General features: G+C 55.7%; 1 protein-coding gene across 1 annotated transcript in view; it reads left to right on the top strand.

Moving 5' to 3' along the window:
• Nucleotides 1-2622: 2622 nt before the first annotated feature.
• Nucleotides 2623-18275, top strand: part of TIMP2 (TIMP metallopeptidase inhibitor 2) — a 51129-nt gene continuing 35476 nt past the window's right edge. The window contains exon 1 of the mRNA XM_069481760.1: nucleotides 2623-2819. Within this exon, the coding sequence (XP_069337861.1) occupies nucleotides 2690-2819 (130 nt within the window). The 5' untranslated portion in view covers nucleotides 2623-2689. The remainder of the gene's footprint in view (nucleotides 2820-18275) is intronic.

Genomic DNA, 18275 nt, shown 5'->3' with positions numbered 1-18275 from the left:
TTCCTCAGGCCCCTCAGCCTCACCCCAGGCCTCCACTGAGTCAGGCACGTTCCAGCCTTGGAACCTGCTGCCCCAGGGGCTTCTCTCTGTTCTGTAGACTCTGGAAACTTCTCGTGTGGACACCTGTTTAGAGGAGATAATGTCGTAGAGGGAGCAGAAAAATGGGGTGCTCTCTGGTGGGGGAAGTGGGGTCCACAGAAGGTTTCTCAAAACTTTTCCTGGGAGAGACTCCAGCCTGCTCGTGTGCTGGTGGGGTGGACAGCCTGTGACGCAGGTGAGAGGCTGGGGGCTGGGGGTCCCGTCACTCCAGGCAAGTTGCCCCCCAAGCTGGAGCCCGGGGCCCCCTCCCCACGCAGCCCACACTGACTCTGCTCCTTCTGTGCGGCCACTGCGCCTGCTCTGAGGCATCGTCACCCTAACACTTGATCACTTAGGTACAGACCTTGCCCCAAAGACTGACAGCCTCTAAGTTACCTGCTTCTCTCATCCGCTGACCGAGTGATTCTGGACCCTGAAAAGTCCCACAGCATTTTGGTCCACTCGCAATAAAAAAGAAAGAAAGAAAAAAAGGAAAGGCCACAGGCAGCTGACACATAATAATTTTCTGAATCAACTGTACTTTAAAAAGTTAGTCTCAAACGTCATCTGTGTGAATGACATAACTCTAGCTTACACGGACAAAGCTGAAAAGGTGACTTTGGATTTGTCGGGGTGCTAAAAATAACCACTCTGCCTATTTAACTTTTCTCCAAGTTGTCTGTTTTGGAACATACATAAACAGAAAGAGACCATTTTTCCATTCTTTCAATGTTTTTCCAAAGCTGCATACCTCAAGTTGGCACCACACAGTTTAGCAGTTCTTTTTTTTTTTTTAAAAGACAGAGTCTCGGCCGGCCGCAGTGGCTCACGCCTGTAATCCTAGCACTCTGGGAGGCCGAGGCAGGAGGATCACTCAAGGTCAGGAGTTCGAGACCAGCCTGAGCAAGAGCGAGACCCCCGTCTCTACTAAAAAACAGAAAGAAATTAACCGGACAACTAAAAATATATAGAAAAAGTTAGCTGGGCATGGTGGTGCATGCTCGTAGTCCCAGCTACTCGGGAGGCTGAGGCAGGAGGATCGCTTGAGCCCAGGAGTTTGAGGTTGCTGTGAGCTAGGCTGATGCCACGGCACGCTAGCCCAAGCAACAGAGTGAGACTCTGTCTCAAAAAAAAAAAAAAAAAAAAAAAAAAAAAACAGAGTCTCGTTCTGTCGCCCAGGCTGGAGTGTAGTGGCATCATCACAGCTCACGGCAACCTCGAACTCCTGGGCTCAAGCAATTTTCCTGCCTCGGCCTCCTGAGTAGCTGGGACTATAGGTGCCATCACGCCTGGCTAACTTTTCTATTTTTTTTTTTTTGTACAGACCGGGGTCTCGCTTTTGCTCAGGCTGGTCTCGAACTCCTGGCATCAAGCTATCTTCCCGCCTCAGCCAGTGATTCTTTAATTGTGTTGTTTTCCTAGGCTTCGGTCTCCCTAGCTGGAGTGCAAAAGCACCGAGGGCAGGAGTGGGCGACAGCGCCCACCGTGCCCAGAGAGACACAGGCGGGGTGCACGGGGCGCGCAGGGCGCACTTGGGGCACAGGCAGGTTGGCTGACACACAGGAAGCCCCGCGGTCACCAATTTACCAGCTTCATATGTCCACACCTTTATGTTCCTTCCTGGAACACAAACCTGTTTTGGGACAAGTCCTTCGGCTCTGCACTTGCCGGCCCGGGGAGGGCCTGTGGGAGGACGGTGCGGAAGGCCCTACTGGCTCCCGGGCCCACCCCCGTCTCTTGTTGGCTGGTCAAAAATATGGCCCGTCTACATAGAATCTTGTTTTGTGCACAGTAACCACACCTCCCTCCCCTCCCCGCCCAACAAACCGGCCAAGCCCACTTAAAATCCTAAGGCCTCCCTTACAAAAAGAGTCCTCAGCGAGTTTCCCAAGCCCACCATGCCACAGAGGACATGGGGGTGGGGCAGGGAATGGCCCCTGCTCCGAAGGGCACATCCCTTTGCTCAACCCGAGACTAGCCTCTAAGGGACCCTGGGTGGCCGGGGAGCACACGTGCGCCCCTCGAGAGCCAAGCTGGAGGCGCAGGGCTAGGCGGCGAGTCCCCGCGCGGAGCCAGGGCCCGCGGAGGCCAGGTGCGCGGCGCTGGTCCAGGCCCCGCGCGGCTGGGGGGGCCGGGCCGGGCCGGGCGCAACAAAAGCCGGGCCGGGGAGGGCGGCGAGGCGCGGGCGGCGCGGGCGGGGGGCGGCCGGGAGCGCCCGGGGCCCGCATTGGCCGCCGGCCACCGGGGGCGGAGCCGAGGCGCCTCCGAGCGCAATAAAAGGGCGGCGCGGCCCGCGCCCGCAGCCAACGCGTCCCCGGAGGCACCGCGGAGCAGAGCTGGCTACGGCGCGCTTGCCGCCCCCACCCTTCTTCCTCCGTCTGGTGGCCGCGCCCCCGCCGCTCGCTCGCCGCCCCCGAGACAAAGAGCCCGGAAAGTTCGCGCGGCGAGTGGGTCAGGTGAGGAGGGCGCGCCGCGGAGGCCCGCCGAGCCCCCGGCCCGGCGCCCGGGGCCGAGCGCGCAGCCCGCGCCCGCCCGCCCGCAGCCGCCCGCAGCCGGCGCCGAGGAGCGCCCGGCCCCAGGCGCCGCCCGACCGCCGAGCCCCCAGCCCGCCATGGGCGCCGCGGCCCGCAGCCTGCGGCTGGCGCTCGGCCTCCTGCTGCTGGGGACGCTGCTTCGCCCGGCCGACGCTTGCAGCTGCTCCCCGGTGCACCCGCAACAGGCGTTTTGCAATGCAGATGTAGGTAAGGAGCGGCGCCCCGCGCCCGTGGGCCACCTCCCCCGCCGCCCGGAGACCCAGCCCTCGCCGGCGCCCTCCCACCTCCCGCCCTGGCCCCTTCCCGAATCCTGCAAGTGGACGCCCCAATCCTACTTTCTTTTCCCCTCCCTTCTCTCCCCTGCTTTCCCTCTCTTTGCCGAGATGCTTCGCAACCTCAAAATTCCACCGAAATTCCGCTGCAGCTCCAGCCCCAGAAATGGGAGCCAGGGAACTGCTTGGGTTTTGGCAGGCGGCGCGCCCTGGGATGCCAGCCTTGGGGGCGGGGAGAGTGGGGGACACAGTATGGGGTGGAGGTGGACTGGAGGGTTGGAGACCCCGGGAAGAAACTTTCACAGGTGAGGTTGGAGTTGGGCTTTCCTGGGCTTGGGGCGGGGCGGGGAAGGGCGTCTCTCTTGGGGCTTCTCCCAAAAGCCCCATCTGGGGGCTCACGGATGGAGCCAGGGCAGCATGGAAGCCCCCCGACCCAGGGGTTCCATAGCAGCAGTCGGCAGGCGAGAAAGGCGGTGGAGCCCCGTGGCCGAGCTCCCTGCTTGGGGCCCTGCCCAGAAGGCCCTACAAATGGCTGGGTAGGGACCAGGACCCCTGAGGGTTTGCTGCCAATGGCTGTTTTTTCAGGACACGGGCAAAAACTGGAAACATTCCAGGGGGGCCTGTGTGGCTGCTTTACCCTCAGGATGCATGGCCCCCAAAGATGGGCACTAGCGAGGGGGGGAGGGAGGAGGGGCCAGTTGTTTGTTCTGATCTGCGGAGGCGGCAGCGATGGAAGGAGCCAGCTGGCCCAGAGGTTTCCACCCAGGGCTGACACCTGCAGGCCTCCTCAGCCCTGGCTCTGGCGGGCTGTCTTTCCTGGGGCAAATTTGGATACACTAGGCTGAGCCCCGACAGCCCCTCTGCCTTCCCTTTCGTTGGTTTCCAACGGCCGCTGTGTACCCTGTGCCGGGCCAGAGGCTGCGAGGCTGGCATCCCCCACCTGCCCAGAGAGAAGCCAGGGGTTCCCTGTTCCCCCTGTTGTCCACACTGCCCTTCCGGTGCCGCCTCCCAGGACTTCGTGCCCCACCCAGTGAGCTCTCTGAGCTGCCAGCTGCCCAGCTTGGGGAGTTTTCAGCTGCCCCCATCTGTGGGGATCACATGGCTCAGGCCACCTGGGCTGAGGGCGTGGTACCTGTTTGCAGAGCAGTTTCCACAGAACCCGATTTGGGGGGAATGAGGCCTTTTCTCCCGTTTGGTTGTGATGCTCGCAAGCTCTGGGGGCAAAGGAGAGGCTCCTTCAGTGAGGAAGCCGGGATAGGCCTTTGTCGGGGGTGTCCCCCGAGAATCCAGCCCTGTGTAGCCTCCTTGGCCGACCAGAGAGCTGTGGGGCAGAATCGAGCCAAGCCCAGAAGTAAACTGAGGCTGGGAGGACTCTGGTTCACAGGAGCTGGGCCTTGGGAGCACCCCTACAGTTCAGCGGCCAGGGGAGCACGTCCAGGCAGCTGCTTCTGTTCCTGCCGAGGGTTTGGATCGGGCACGGCAGGGGCCGAGCAGCGGTGGCAGGCGGCACCAGGCTCCTTCTGCCTTGCGCGGTGCTTCCCTCTGCCTGGATTGTGGTGTCGGTGTCCAAATCGTCGCATCAAAATCATTCTGTAGCTAAAACTTTTAACCCCATCCCAGCTCAGAGGCCCAGTCAATGCCCACGCTGCACTGCCAAGCCCGGAGCATTAGTTTCCCGCGGCTGCTGTAACAAACCCCCACAAACCAGGCAGCCTGAAACAACAGGAACTGATTCCTTCATAGTTTGGGAGTCCAGAAGTCTGAAATCCAGGTGTCAACAGGGTTGGTTCCTTCCTGAGGCCCCAAAAAGACCCTCTGCCCAGCCCCTGCAGGCTCCAGGCAGTCCTGGTGTCCTTGGCTTGTAGGAGCCTCTCCCCAGTCTCTGCCTCTGTCTTCACGGGCCTTCTCCGCTGTGTGTGCCTGTGTGTCCAAGCTTCCCTCATGTGAGGACACCAGTCCCTGGATTTGAGGCCCACCCTGATCCAGGGTGACCTCACCTTAACTTGATTACCTCACTAACGTGTTCTGGCTGGACATGAACTCGGGAAACTACACCCCAAGTGTACCCAGACTGCCCTCTTGTTCCCAGTCACCCCTTCTGTGCTCGGCCAACTCGGGACGAGCGGCAGAGGGCATCCCAGGGTGGGCCTCTGGAATAAACCCCACAGTGACGGCAGTGGCCTGTCTCTTCTCCAGTGTCCTGTTCTCTTTGAAGTGATGCGGGTTTGTAACTTACTCAGCAATGCTTCCCCGTTCTGGCTCAGAGCAGAGTTGCCTTGGAGCGCTCTTAAAGGTTACACAGACCTGGGTCCCTTTGCAGATGCAGAGGGTCTAGCACAGACCTCAGCTTTTGTAGTTTTCAAAGCCCCACAGGGGATTTTGTGGAACCATGGCTGTGGCCCAGGGGTCTTGGAAAAGGGTATACGTTGGGGGTTAATAAAGGCTGACTTTTTCTGTGGCATGCTGGCTCCTCTTGTTCTTGCTGTGTGCAGGCTTGTTAAATGGCTTGGTGTCTACAAGAGGCGATTGGCTTAGGGAATAGTCAGATTTCTGTCCGCCCGTGTAAGGGTTCCTGGGAGGTATCTCTGTAGTAGCTCTTGCAGCTGTAGGATTAGAACTGTGGTTGGCAAAGAGAATTCGTTATGAGGTTGTGATGTTTAAGATGAAGGGATGGTGAGAGATGATCTGGTTTCTTCCTAGAAGGCCCCAGGTCCCTGTCCTTTCCGGGAAGATCAGGAGGAACGGGAAGCATTTTGTGTCTCAGTTACGGCGCTATTCGCGCGCTACTGGCCTGATTCCCCTCACCTAATGGAGTCCTTCGCCATCTACCGCGAGGCTGCGCAGCTCCGGTGATCTGGCTGGAACCCAGCCGTGGGCTCACCATTCAGGCAGTGCCATGCCTGGAGCCTGGAGTTACTTAGCCAGCTGAGCTGCTTGGCAGACACAGGCTGCTTGGGCCAATTTCTAGAATCGAGGGTAAATCCAGAGAATAAAACCTCCTCTCTGGCCTGGGTGGCAATGCCCAAAGCCACGTTGCTCTAGAAGACCTCTGCGATCCATCTCTCCCAGGATGTTCCCACTCCAGAAATTGTTTTCTGCAGACCCTCTGAGGGTCTCCAGCACCAGCTAGAGGGGCCCACAGCCAAGGCCCACGTGCTGGTCCCAGGGCGAGCAGGCCAAGGGTGGCCTGCTTCCCATAGGGCAGTGAGGGGGCCGGACAGGTCGTAGGGGCCACCCCAGCAAACATGATGCATGCACTCAAAAACGCCTCTGTCTCCGGGACACATGTGCTGGGGGAAGCAAGGCAGCGTCGGATTCCTGCGAGTTGAGTCAGGCCTCCAGGGCAAGGGGCCAGTGCGCTCTTTGAAGGAGCTGTTGGCAACTCCTGGGCGGTGCGTGATTGATCCGTGTTGCCTGTTGGTACAGCCTGACTTTTGTATCAAGCTCGTCTGTGTTTCAACAAGCAATTATGGGGTGGCCAACTCTGCCCCGGGGGACGTAAAGGGAGAAGACCGTTTTCCCTGCCCTCGGAAGGGGAAACTGCACATGAGGAAGTGGGGTGAAAACTGCCTGGTGGGGCGGGCAGGCCTCCTGCAGAACCTCCCTGACAGCCGGGGCGTGGCATAGAGTAAGTCACACTGGCGTGGTTTGGCAAACAATCGCTGTCAGACAGACTTCCAGATCAGATAAGCAAAATTCAGAAGTGGCCACGTGACGACATGAAATGCGTTTTCAGGATTTGAGGATGGAGCCCGAATGGCAGGTGGAGGAGAGGACCGTGAGGAAACTGGGGTTCAGTTTTGGACACTGTCCCTGGGAGGATCTGTCAGGGGAGTGTCTGGAACCTGAGTTGGTGGCAGCTCCCAGGTTGGGAGCCCAGAATAGGAGAGAGGTAAGTGTGAGGCCTGGAGGTGTGGCAGGTGCTGGAAGCCCCCCAACAATACATGGCCTCCCTGTCTGTGATCTGAGGACAGCACGAGCCAGGGACCTGCTGGGGCCTCTGGAATTTGCACCCTTCTGGAGGTGCAAAGCAAGTGACACAGTCCTGCCTGTGGTCCGTGTGCTGCGGGTGGGCCTGGGTGTCTGCCTCCCTCCTCCCTGCTGTCTCGGCTGGCTGCCAGCTAGATCCCACTGGTGCAGCTCCAGGCTCCAGATCCCTTGGTGACATTTGAGCATGTGGAGGATGGGATGTGGAGGACTCCCAGGCTCACCGGGAGGGGCAGGCAGCCATCCTAGTCCTGAGGCAGAACCACCAATGCGGTGATCAGGGGGCCGCCAGTGGGGGTGAGCCTTTTGGGTTCCAAAACAACTAAGAGATGTGCTCTGAGGATCCCAGGCAGCTGGGAGGGTGGAAGAAACAGCAGGAGAAAGAAAAAGCATGAGAGGAGATGAAAAGAAGGGAGCACAGACAGGCAGAGGTGGCAGAGGTGGGAGGGGGTGACTCCGGGGCTGCCCTGGACGCCGCCCTGCCCGTGCATGCACGTGCGCACACTCCCACAAACCAGGGACCCAGCCGTCCATGGCCAGGATGGTCTTTCCCAAGAGGGAAAAGGGGAGTTAAATCAAGGTTAGGGGCCGGGCGTGGTGGCTCACGCCTGTAATCCCAGCACTCTGGGAGGTCGAGGCGGGAGGATTGCTTGAGGTCAGAAGTTCAAGACCAGCCTGAGCAAGAGCAGGACCCCATCTCTACAAAAAATAGGAAAAAACCAGGCATGGTGGTGCACAGCTATAGTCCCGGCTACTCAGGAGGCTGAGGCAGGAGGGTCGCTTGAGCCCAGGAGTTTGAGGTTGCAGTGAACTACGATAGCACCACTACACTCCAGTTTGGGTGACAGAGCAAGACCCTGTCTCCAAAAAGAAAGAAAATCAAGATGAGGGAGCTTGAGGAGCCCCAAACTAGAGGACAGAGCTAGGGGACCATGCATCAGTTGGCGGTGGCAGGGTGAGGACATGCACCGGAGTTCTAAGCAAAGGGGCCGCCTGCCCCAGCACAGGTGAGAGCTCTGGCTGCAGAGCAGGCCACAGCGGAGGACAGAGGGGCAGGGAGACCCAACAGGGGGATTGGGACCAAATGTTGCTGCCAGGCTTGTCACATGAAGTCTGCCTTCCATCCCGAGGGCCCAGGGCAAGCCATTGCGCATGTTCAGCTGTGGAATGACGGCATGGGTTGCCCGGGGAGCTTGGTAAAAGGCAGCTGCCTGAATTCTCAGGCCCGGGGGTGGGTGCTGGGATTTTCAAGACTGTCTGGGTGATTCCGATGCCCACCAATGTTTGCACAGAGTGGTTGTCTCCAAAGTGGGTACCCAAGACAATTTTGGTGCTAGGAAAATGTCATGCATGGTTAGTATATGGATTGAGAGTTGTACTTATTTGTAATTTTCAATGAATATCTGATACTGAGAGTGCTTGGCCAAGTTTTTGTTTTGGTTGCTCGTGGGTCTGAACAGGAACGTGGAGACGGTGGACACCCCAGAGTGTCGGGGTCAGGGGTGAGCAGCAGGTGAGGTGCCCTGAGAGTGTGGGAGGAGGAGCAGCTGGAGGAAGGGGGGTGTAGGAAGGCTTCCAGTTGAGGGGTGGTCACAAGCATCAGTGTCTCGGTGCAGGCAGGGCCCCCAGCCCCATCTCGGGACCTCCCAGGGCCCACCCACCCAAACCCCTGGAGCCCTGGCCTGCGGGCCCCGCTGTTGCGTGAACGTGCAGGGCAGAGGGGCGGGCGCAGAGACCCCGCCCGTGGAGCCCGTCTTACAGCTGACAAAGCCGAGCTGCTCCCAGGTCGGCCGGGTCAGATTAGGATCTCAGGTAAAGCTTCAGGCATCCCAGCCAGGCAGGTTGAGGGAGTGTTTGCTCTAGAAAAGCGAGGAGAGGCGTAGTCTTTATAAACGAGGGGCCTTCACTCAGGGTTATGGGCACCTGCCCAGAGATAGGCCTGGGGGGCACGACCCCCGAAACTGTTAACAGTAAGGTTACGTGTGTGAGCGTGTTCATGCACTGTTTTGTGTGTGTGGAGTAGCCTCGGCTGCCACCAGATTCTCGAAGGGACACGTGACCCCCTGAAGGTTGGTCACTGCCGTTTTAAAGGGAGTATTTTATCAGTGTTGAGTCTTCTGTTTTCTGAACGTTGCCCGGTCTCAGGGCTGGAGCAATGTTGAGCAATCTTCTTTTGTCCCTCAGAGACCTTCCCTGTCCCCCGCAGCCTGAGTCTGCTCAGATGTATCACATGACAATGGGCGGAGACGGCTCCATGACCAGCTCAGTCTCAGGGATGGCTGCCAAAGATCTGGAAGGTTCTGAGGGTCATCGTCTACCCGCAGGTCCTGGGGAAGGAGCCCCTGGCAGGTGCCTTTCATCTAAAACCACCATCCCAGCTGGGCAGCACCCGCGGGCGGTGACAACGCTAAACCGCGATGCTAGCGAGGGCCTGGCGTCGCTGTGTGTCTCAGATGGCTGCTTTCTACGGGATTTACACGTCTGGGGCTTTTTGTTTTGTTTTACAATTGAGCAGTTGCTCTTTGGATGCCTCCCATACACAAAGCACGGAGTCGGCCCTGGGCCTGTCTTGGGGAAAACGAGGCAGGAGTGCTCAGCAGTGTCACCTTGCAGGTGGCAGCTCTTGCTGGACCTCTTGGCAGGCCAGGACGGCCCCATGAGGCCACCGAGTGAGGCGAGGCCTCTGGGATGGGCCCTGAGGGGTGGCTCTGATTGGAGACGAGATAAGCCCCAGCCGTGGCACATAGGGCTGGAGTGGGGCGTGGACAGGGGGAAAGGGTCAAGGGTCACTGGAACAGAAGCGTGGCCAGCCTGGTGGCACGGCAGTGGGACCCAGGGGAGGTTTCTGTGGCCTTCCAAGAGCTGTACCAGGGAAGACGCTGGGTGGCAGGCGGGTGGGGTGGGGAGGGAGCTGGGGCAGCAGAGGACTGTTGAGAGGCTGGTCCTCATCCAGGTGAGCGGGGCCAGCACCTGCGCTGGGGGGACTCGGGGGATGGAAGGCAGGCCGGCAGCTGAGGGGCCCAGGGCTGTGGGCACACACAGCAGGCAATGCCTCTGGGATGTGACCCCAGAGCCCGGGAGCCAGCTGTCCCCTCACCTGTCAGGTGGTCAGGCCAGGTGCAGGTCTCTGGGTTCTGCTGGGATGCGGTGACAATAGGGGCTGGGGAAGAAAGGGTCTAGCGAGAGCTTGAGCAGGCGGTGGAAAATGTGCGCAGGAGCCCGAGACGACAGGAAAGGGAACATGGCGGGGAAGGAAGAGGCAGCGGGCGCGGAGGGGAACTGACGTTTATAGCCCCGCGGCCCGGCCGGCCTGTGGTCAGAGGCTGGGCCCGTGACACCCAGCACGGTGACCTTGGACAAGTGGGCTCCGCCTCAGCTTCTCCTCGCTGGAGAGGAGGTGACCGTTGGCCTGGCTCCCAGGTCATGGGCGGAGGTCGGCGAGAGGCAGAGGTTTCAAAATGCCCAGGCTCCGGCCGTGCCCACGGGAAGCTCTCGAGTGAGGGAGGACCCAGGCTTTCTCTGTGCCAGACCCTGGCCCCGCCTGTCCTTGTGTTTGTGGTTGTCACACAGGCAGGCGTGGACGACAGACCCCAAACCTGTTCCTGGCACCTCCAGAGGGAGGCCAGGAAGCAGCTGGGGAGCTGGGAGGTGAATCAGGACAGTTCTGTGAAGGGAAGGTGATGGTGACATTGACAGCAACGGCGGCAGCAGTAAGAGCTTGGAAGTGTGATTCCGCACGTTACTGCGTTAACTCATTTCCTTCTCTCCTATTGTCCCCATTTCACAGATGGCCAAACCGAGGCACAGACCGACAAGTAACTGCTCTGGGTCACGTGGCTAGGAAACAGCAGAGCAAGAAGAGAGGGTTTTTAAAATGAGGTGGCGTTAACAAAATGGTGCTGATTTAGACCCACTTTGGCTTGGAGAGGGTCCCCCGAGTGGGGCCAGCTGCTCTGTGGGTGATGGATAGAGCCGTCAGGGAGGGAATTCTTATTCATGAGGTTTTCCTGTCTGTTGGAGAAAAGATTAAGCTCTATCTTGGTAGCAAAATAATAAGTGGTCATTTTAAATGATGTTATAGAATCGTTTGTGACCTGCAAAATTGTTCAGAGTGTATTACTTTTTTTTTTTTTTTTTTTTTGAGACAGAGTCTCGCTTTGTTGCCTGGGCTAGAGTGAGTGCCGTGGCATCAGCCTAGCTCACAGCAACCTCAAACTCCTGGGCTTAAACGATCCTACTGCCTCAGCCTCCCGAGTAGCTGGGACTACAGGCATGCGCCACCACCGTGCCCAGCTAATTTTTTCTATATATATATTTTAGTTGGCAAGATAATTTCTTTCTATTTTTTTTTAGTAGAGACGGGGTCTCGCTCTTGCTCAGGCTGGTCTCGAACTCCTGAGCTCAAACAATCCACCCGCCTCGGCCTCCCAGAGTGCTAGGATTACAGGCGTGAGCCACCGCGCCCGGCCCTTTTTTTTTTCTTTTTTGAGACAGAGTCTTGCTCTGTTGCCCAAGCTAAAGTGCTGTGGTATCAGCCTAGCTCACAGCAACCTCAAACTCCTGGGCTCAGGCGATCCTCCTGCCTCAGCCTCCTGAGTAGCTGGAACTACAGGTGCTACACCATACCCAGCTAATTTTTCCATTTTTAGTAGAGATGGGGTCTCCGCTCTTGCTCAGGCTGGTCTCGAACTCCTGGCCTCAAGCAATCCTCCTGCCTTGGCCTCCCAAAGTGCTGGGATTACAGGTGTGAGCTACCATGTCTGGCCTCAAGCCACCCTTTAACATGTAGAATTCAGTGATTTTGAGTACATGAACGAAATTGTGCAACCATCACTGCTATCTAATTTTGCAGCATCTGACATTTCCACAATAGACTCAGGTCACACGTCTTTTGCCAGGAGAGCTGCAGGAGCCAGGCTGTTGCCCCCGCCCCCGTGCATACATCAGGAGGCAACCACAGCAGTTTGTCCTGGGACCATCTTGGTATGACTGGGTCCCAAGAAGGCAGTCAGCTTCCTGAAACTTTGCTGGCCTTTTTCAGGGGTTGATAAGCTACATCCACTGCTGGGCTGATCACCTGATGTTATCAATAAAGTTTTATTGGAACACAGACATGGCCACTGGTAATGCCACGTCCACCCTGCTCTTGTGCTACGGCAGCAGAGTTGAAGGGGTGTGACAGATTGTGTGGCCCTCAAAGCCCACGTTGTTTACCATCAGCCCTTTGCAGAGAAGTGTTTCTGACCCTGGCCTAGGTCACTGATGGCCGACTGCGCAGGTGTGGGCTTCCTGGTTTAGACGTCGTTGGCTCAGTGTCACCTGGTTGTCTGTTCCCCACTGTCCAGCAGCAAACAGATGACTTGAGAAGAAATGACACCAGGGCTTTGGAGCCAAGTGTGGGGTGTGATTCTCCAGGGTGGCCCTGAAGATGCAGTGACTTCACCCACTTCTTTGTACCCTTGGACCCGCGAGTGACTAGGAGAGGGAGAGACGGGCTTTAAGGCAAAAGCCTGGCTTTCCATGGTGGGATGTTCTGTGGGTACTGAGTTCACATTAGGACATCTTCAGGGACAGAATCTGGCTTGGGTTGAGACTTTATTTGACCCTTTCTGGATGCAGTCAGGAGAGACTGGCTGGGCTTTCCTGGCAACTGTCAGAGTGGGGGCCACCTCCACAGATGTGGCAAAACAGACTGCCTGCCGCTGGGCCAGGCTTTGCTGAGACCCTGCTGGTCACAGGGACGGTCCTGGTCAGAGCATGCCTTAATGGCTGACTCTTAGCCAAGGTCACAGTGAAGAAATGGACATTTTAGAGAAAAAAGACAATGCAAAAGGTTCTGGGAGAAAAGGCCTGGGCTTTGGAGCCAGGTGTGACTGGTTCTGAATCCCAGCTCTGTGCCTCTCTGAACCTCAGTTTCCTCTTCTATAAAAGCAGGATTAAACTTCTCAACTGGGTTTGCCATAGTAGAGTTAATTTTTGATGAGTGAGTCAAGTATACAAAAGCATCGAAGAGGCTCAGTAGACGCTAGTCCTCCCTCACCCTGGCCCCTTCTAGAATGTCAAGAGCCTGCATGATGCCTCCAGGAAACCTGCAGCCTCTGTCCTGGGAGCCCTTTACGAAGAAAGGCGAGTGCGACGCGTGGGACAGGAAAATCAACCTCCCCTTTCCATTCAACGTGGCAAACTCGAAGTGTTCTCTGTTTCCCTGTGACAGGCTTCAGCCCAGCCTGGCTTCTCTCTGTTCCCAAGCTCAGCTCTGTGGCCCTTTCTCCCTTGGTCCGGATGGAGAGCTCGGAGAACTGGGATGGACTATGAGAAAGGCCCAGCCCAGGCGAGGAGCAGAGAACAGGGCGCTCTTACACACTGCCTGCGGGAATGCAAACTAGTGCAGCCACTATGGAGAACAGGATAGAAGTTCCTCAAAAACCTAAAAATAGAGCGGCCATATGATCCAGCAGTCCCGCTACTGGGCATTCATCCAGAGGAAAAGAAATCAGGATGTCACAGAGGCTTCTGCACCCTGACGTTCGCTGCGGCACTGTCCACGGTCGCCAAGATCCGCAATCCGCGCGAGCGTCCACCGGCGGATGAATGGATGAAGGAAGCGTCGCACGTACGCACAATGGAATACTATTCAGCCATAAAACAGAATGAAGCCCTGCCGTCTGCAGCCACATGAATGGAACCGGAGGACGTTGTGTTAAATGAGATGAGCCAGGCACAGAAAGTTAAACACCACATGTTCTCACTCATATGCAGAAGCTAAAAAAAGTTGAGCTCATAGAAGTGGAAAGTAGAACAGAGGATACTGGAGCCTGGGAAGGGTGGGGGGTGGAGAGCGAAAGATTTGTTAAGGGATACAAAATTACAGCCAGATGGAGGAGTGAGTTCTAGCGCCTGCATCTCCGTAGGATGACTGCAGTTAACAGTGATACGTGGCCTCAGGTAGCTGGGAGGGTAGTGAATGTTCCCAGCACAAAGAAAGCAACGTTTGAGATGACGGACATGCCAATTACCCTGATCTGATCACCATGCACGGTATCGAGACATCACTCTCTCCCATAAATATTATGATTATGTATCAATTAAAAATAAAGAAAGTCCTGTCCTGGAAGGATGCAGCTGGGAAAAAAGAAAAAAAAAGAAAGGCCCAGCCCAGATAACATGAGCAGGGGGCAGGAGGTGCTTCTCGAATGATCGCTCGGGATCCCAGCACTAAGTAGAAACGTCACCGTCGACGGTCTGCTCTGCCTCTCTGTGCCTCCTGCCCTGCTGGCTCCAGCTAGTCGAGCATCTGCTGTGCTGGGTTGCGTGACCCTGGTGAGGCCACTGGTCCCATGACATGGAGGGCGTGGGAAACAAGGAGAGGATTGGGAGGAAAACGAGGAGTGCCACCAAGGCAGGGCGACTTGTGACAATAATGTCACACGGCATGTCTGGAGCATTTGTACAAACCTGCTGAAACCTGAGCCTCACTGTGACCCTGAGATACAGGGGACCCTCCTCACCACCGGGGGCTCTCTAACATGAGGAAGATCACGCCGTCCGTTTGCCACCGTCACGCGGCTGCGGGCTGTCCAGTTGCAACCACAGCCAGGCGATGGGGTCCCGGCTGCCTCCACGACACAGCACTCGAGACACTGGGGGAAGGGACCAGGGGGTCATTCCTAAGCTTCCGATGCAGAGTGGGTTGTTAAGTCCAGAAGGAGTTGACACCGTGGCAGGAGAGCTTGGGGGGCACATGGGCTTCCCCCCCTTTTGAGCAAAGCCTTAGATGGATGTGCCTTCACACAGCTCCCCCAGGCTCCCCACCCAGCGCCTCCTCCTCTGGGGGTTCTCCTGGCATTTAACCTTCGATCCTCAGATGCCCCCGAGAGCCAAGGACCAGCCTGGCCCTGTCCGGGCGGAAACCACATCTGTCTGGAGGAACGGGGTAGCGTAGGCCCAGGACGCGCAGCTGTGGTGGGTTCAGCCCCTCTGCGCAGTTGGCTCCAGGCAGGGAATGAAGGACTCTGGGGTGGTCTTTGCTGGCGAGCCCCCATGCTGGAAAGCAGGGACACAACCAGCAGGCAAACAGATAAAAATATCAGTCGTCAAGGGCATTTCTGTGCAAAGGGACCTTCACCCCTTCCCTTACGTACGAGAGCCCCGCGGGGAAGGGAGGCAGGCATTCGGTCCTGCTGGTTCGGAAGGGGGGCTGTCGAGGACTTGCCAAGGTCACCGGCAGAGTGGCGGTGCCAGGAACCCGGGGAGAATGATCCTGGCTCGAGTCTCTGGAAACGGGATTAGATTTCATAGCGTCGGTCTTTGCACGGCCCTGTTCTCTGGGCCAGGAGGCCTGCTGTCCTTGGAAAGCCATGATGACAGGTATATTTTGTCTGAACGTGAGCAGTTTACAGGCTCAGAAGGGCATTTTGGCAGTGACGGGCTGTAAAAGTCAGTCTTCTCTTTAATCAGGCGACTCTGTATCTAGGAATTTTTCTGAGGGAAATGATTCTGGACATACGTAAGCGTTTAGTCGCCAGGATACATGTGTCAGTCTCGCTGATCTCGGGGAGACGTTAGAAACACCTGCACACGCGGCGGCAGGGACATGGTTAATAAATCACAGCGGGAGGTGTGTCCTCCAGGCATCAAACGGTGTGGGATTCTTTTAATTGAAATGTAGAGAATCTGATACACAAGGGGAAATTAGACTTTGTTTTGCAAGTCTGTTTTCTAAGCCTTCAATAATGAACTTGAATTATACAGGCGTACCGTGTCTTGTTGCACTTCTCAGATACCGCGGTTTTTACAAACTGAAGGTCACGGCAGCTGTGTATCAAGGACTTCTGTCTGCACCGTTTTCCCAGCAGCATGCGTTCGTGTCACAGCTCTGTGTCGCATTTTGGTAATGCTTGAAATATGTCAGCCTTTTTCATTGTCGTCGTGTCTGTTATGGTGATGCGTGATCAGTGGTCTTTGCTGTTGCGCCCGCGACAGCGAATTAAACGGGTTAATGTTGTGTGTGTTCTACTGTTCCACCGGTGGCCATCCCGCCCCGCCCCCCGTCTCTCCCCCTCTCCCCGGGCCTCCTTATTTCCTGAGATGAAACAATATTGAAATTAGGCCAGTGAATAACCCTACAGTGGCCTCTCAGTGTTCACGTGAAAGGAAGAGTCACATTTCTCTCACTTTAAATCAAAAGCTAGAAACGATTAAGCTTACTGAGGAAGGCGTGTCGAAAGCCGAGATGGGTCAAAAGCCAGGCCTCTTGTGCCAAACAGTGAGCCAAGTCATGAATACAAAGGGAAAGTTCTGGAAAGAAGTTAAAAATGCTGCTCCAGCAACACATGAACAATAAAGCAAAACAGCCTTCTTGCTGAGGCAGAGAAAGTTTTAGTCATCTGAATAAAAGATCAAAGCAGCCACAGCATTCCCTGAAGCCAAAGCCTGATTCACAGCAAGACCCTCACTCGTCTTCAGTTCTGTGAAGGCTGAGAGAGGTGAGGAAGCTGCAGAAGAAAAGTTGGAAGCCAGCAGAGGTTGGTTCGGGAGATCTAAGGACAGAAGCCATCTTCATAGTGTAGAAGTTCAAGGTGAAGCAGCAAGTGCTGATGTAGGAGCTGCAGCAAGTTATCCAGAAGATCTAGCTGAGACCACTGATGAAGGGGGCTACACTACACAACAGGTTTTCGTTGCAGACAAAACAGCTTTCTGTTGGAAGAAGATGCCATCCAGGACTTTGATAGCTAGAGAGGAAAAGTCAATGCCTGGCTTCAAAGGACAGGCTGACTCTCTTATTAGGGGTTAATGTGGCTGGTGACTTGAAGTTGAAGCCAGTGCTCCTTTACCATTCCAAAAATCCTAGGTTTCTTAAGAATTATGCTAAATCCACTCTGCCTCTGCTCTGTAAATGAAACAATGAAACCTGGATGACAGGCATCTGTTTATAGCATGGTTTACTGAATATTTTAAGCCCACTGTTGAGACCTACTGCTCAGATAAAAAGATTCCTTTCAAAACATTGCTGCTCATTGACAATGTACCTGGTCAGCCAAGCACTCTGACGGAGATGTGCATGGAGATGCATGTTGTTTTCATGCTGCTGACACAGCATCCGTTCTGCAGCCCACGGAGCAAGGAGTCCTTTTGACTTTCAAGTCTTATTCTTTAGGAAATACATTTCATGACTATCTACTAGGGATAGTCATTCCCCTGATGGATCTGGACAAACTAAATTGAAAACCTTCTGGAAAGGATTAACCATTCTAGATGCCGTGAAGAACATTTGTGATTTATGGGAGGAGGTCAAAATGTCAACATTAAGAGGAGTTTGGAAGAAGTTGATTCCAACCCTCATGAATGACTTAGAGCGGTTCAAGACTTCAGTGGAGGAAGTCGCTGCAGATGTGGTGGAAACAGCAAGAGAACTAGAATTAGAAGTGGAGCCTGAGGATGTGACTGAACGGCTGAAATCTCTTGATAAAACTTGAATAGATGAGGAGTTGCTTCTTATGGATAGGAAAAAAAAAAAAAAAAAAAAAAAGGAAAGAAAGAAAGCACGCCTGTAGTCCCAGCTACTCGGGAGGCTGAGGCAGGAGGATCACTTGAGCCCAGGAGCTGGAGGTATATTTTTTAATACATAATGCTGTTGCATATGTAGTAGACTACAGTGTAGTGTAAACATAACTTTTGTATGCACTGGGAAACCAGATAATTCATGTGACTCACTTTATGGCGGTGGTCTGGAACCAAACCCACAGTATCTCCAAGGTATGCCTGTGCGTGTAACTTTTACCGTTAGCATTTGCTAGGTGTTGGGTGTAATTGTGGTCAACAATAGTAAGGAACCAGATCCTCCAGGCGGGATTGGTCTTTGCCGGCGGTGAGTCACGTGCAGGAGGGGTCTCTTAGTGGATTAATCCAGAGGGTGAGGGCGGCTTCCTAGGGCTTGCCAGGGCAGTGTCAGGGGAGCCCGGGCTTGGGAGAAATGTTCTCAGCCCAGAAAAGACCTGGAGAGCGTGGTAGAGGGAGCAGCGCTGGGCCTTCCAAAAGGACCGTCAGAGGCCCTCTGTGCTGTGGTTTGGGGCCGCCATGTTTTCTTCTCTTCGCTGGGACTTCTCCCCTGCTTTAGGGTGGGTGTCAAGACCACGCTGAGACGATAAAGGATTTGGGATTATTCTCTGGGGAGGGAGAGGTGAACACAAGACTATCTGTAGGGTAGCACTGGGGTTTTCCAGAGAAACAGAACCAATAGGGTATGTATAGATACATCAGATGGGATTTATGGGAATTGGCTCATGCGTTTATGAAGGTGGAGCAGTCCCAGGAGCTGTTGTCTGCAAACTGCAGAAGCAGGGACGCTGGGGGTATAATTCAGTCTGAGTCCAGAGGCCCAAGAACCAGGAGCTCTGATGTCCAA

This window comes from Eulemur rufifrons, chromosome 9 (assembly GCF_041146395.1).
Source record: "Eulemur rufifrons isolate Redbay chromosome 9, OSU_ERuf_1, whole genome shotgun sequence".
NCBI lineage: Eukaryota > Metazoa > Chordata > Mammalia > Primates > Lemuridae > Eulemur > Eulemur rufifrons.
This window is presented reverse-complemented; position numbering and strand designations above follow the sequence as displayed.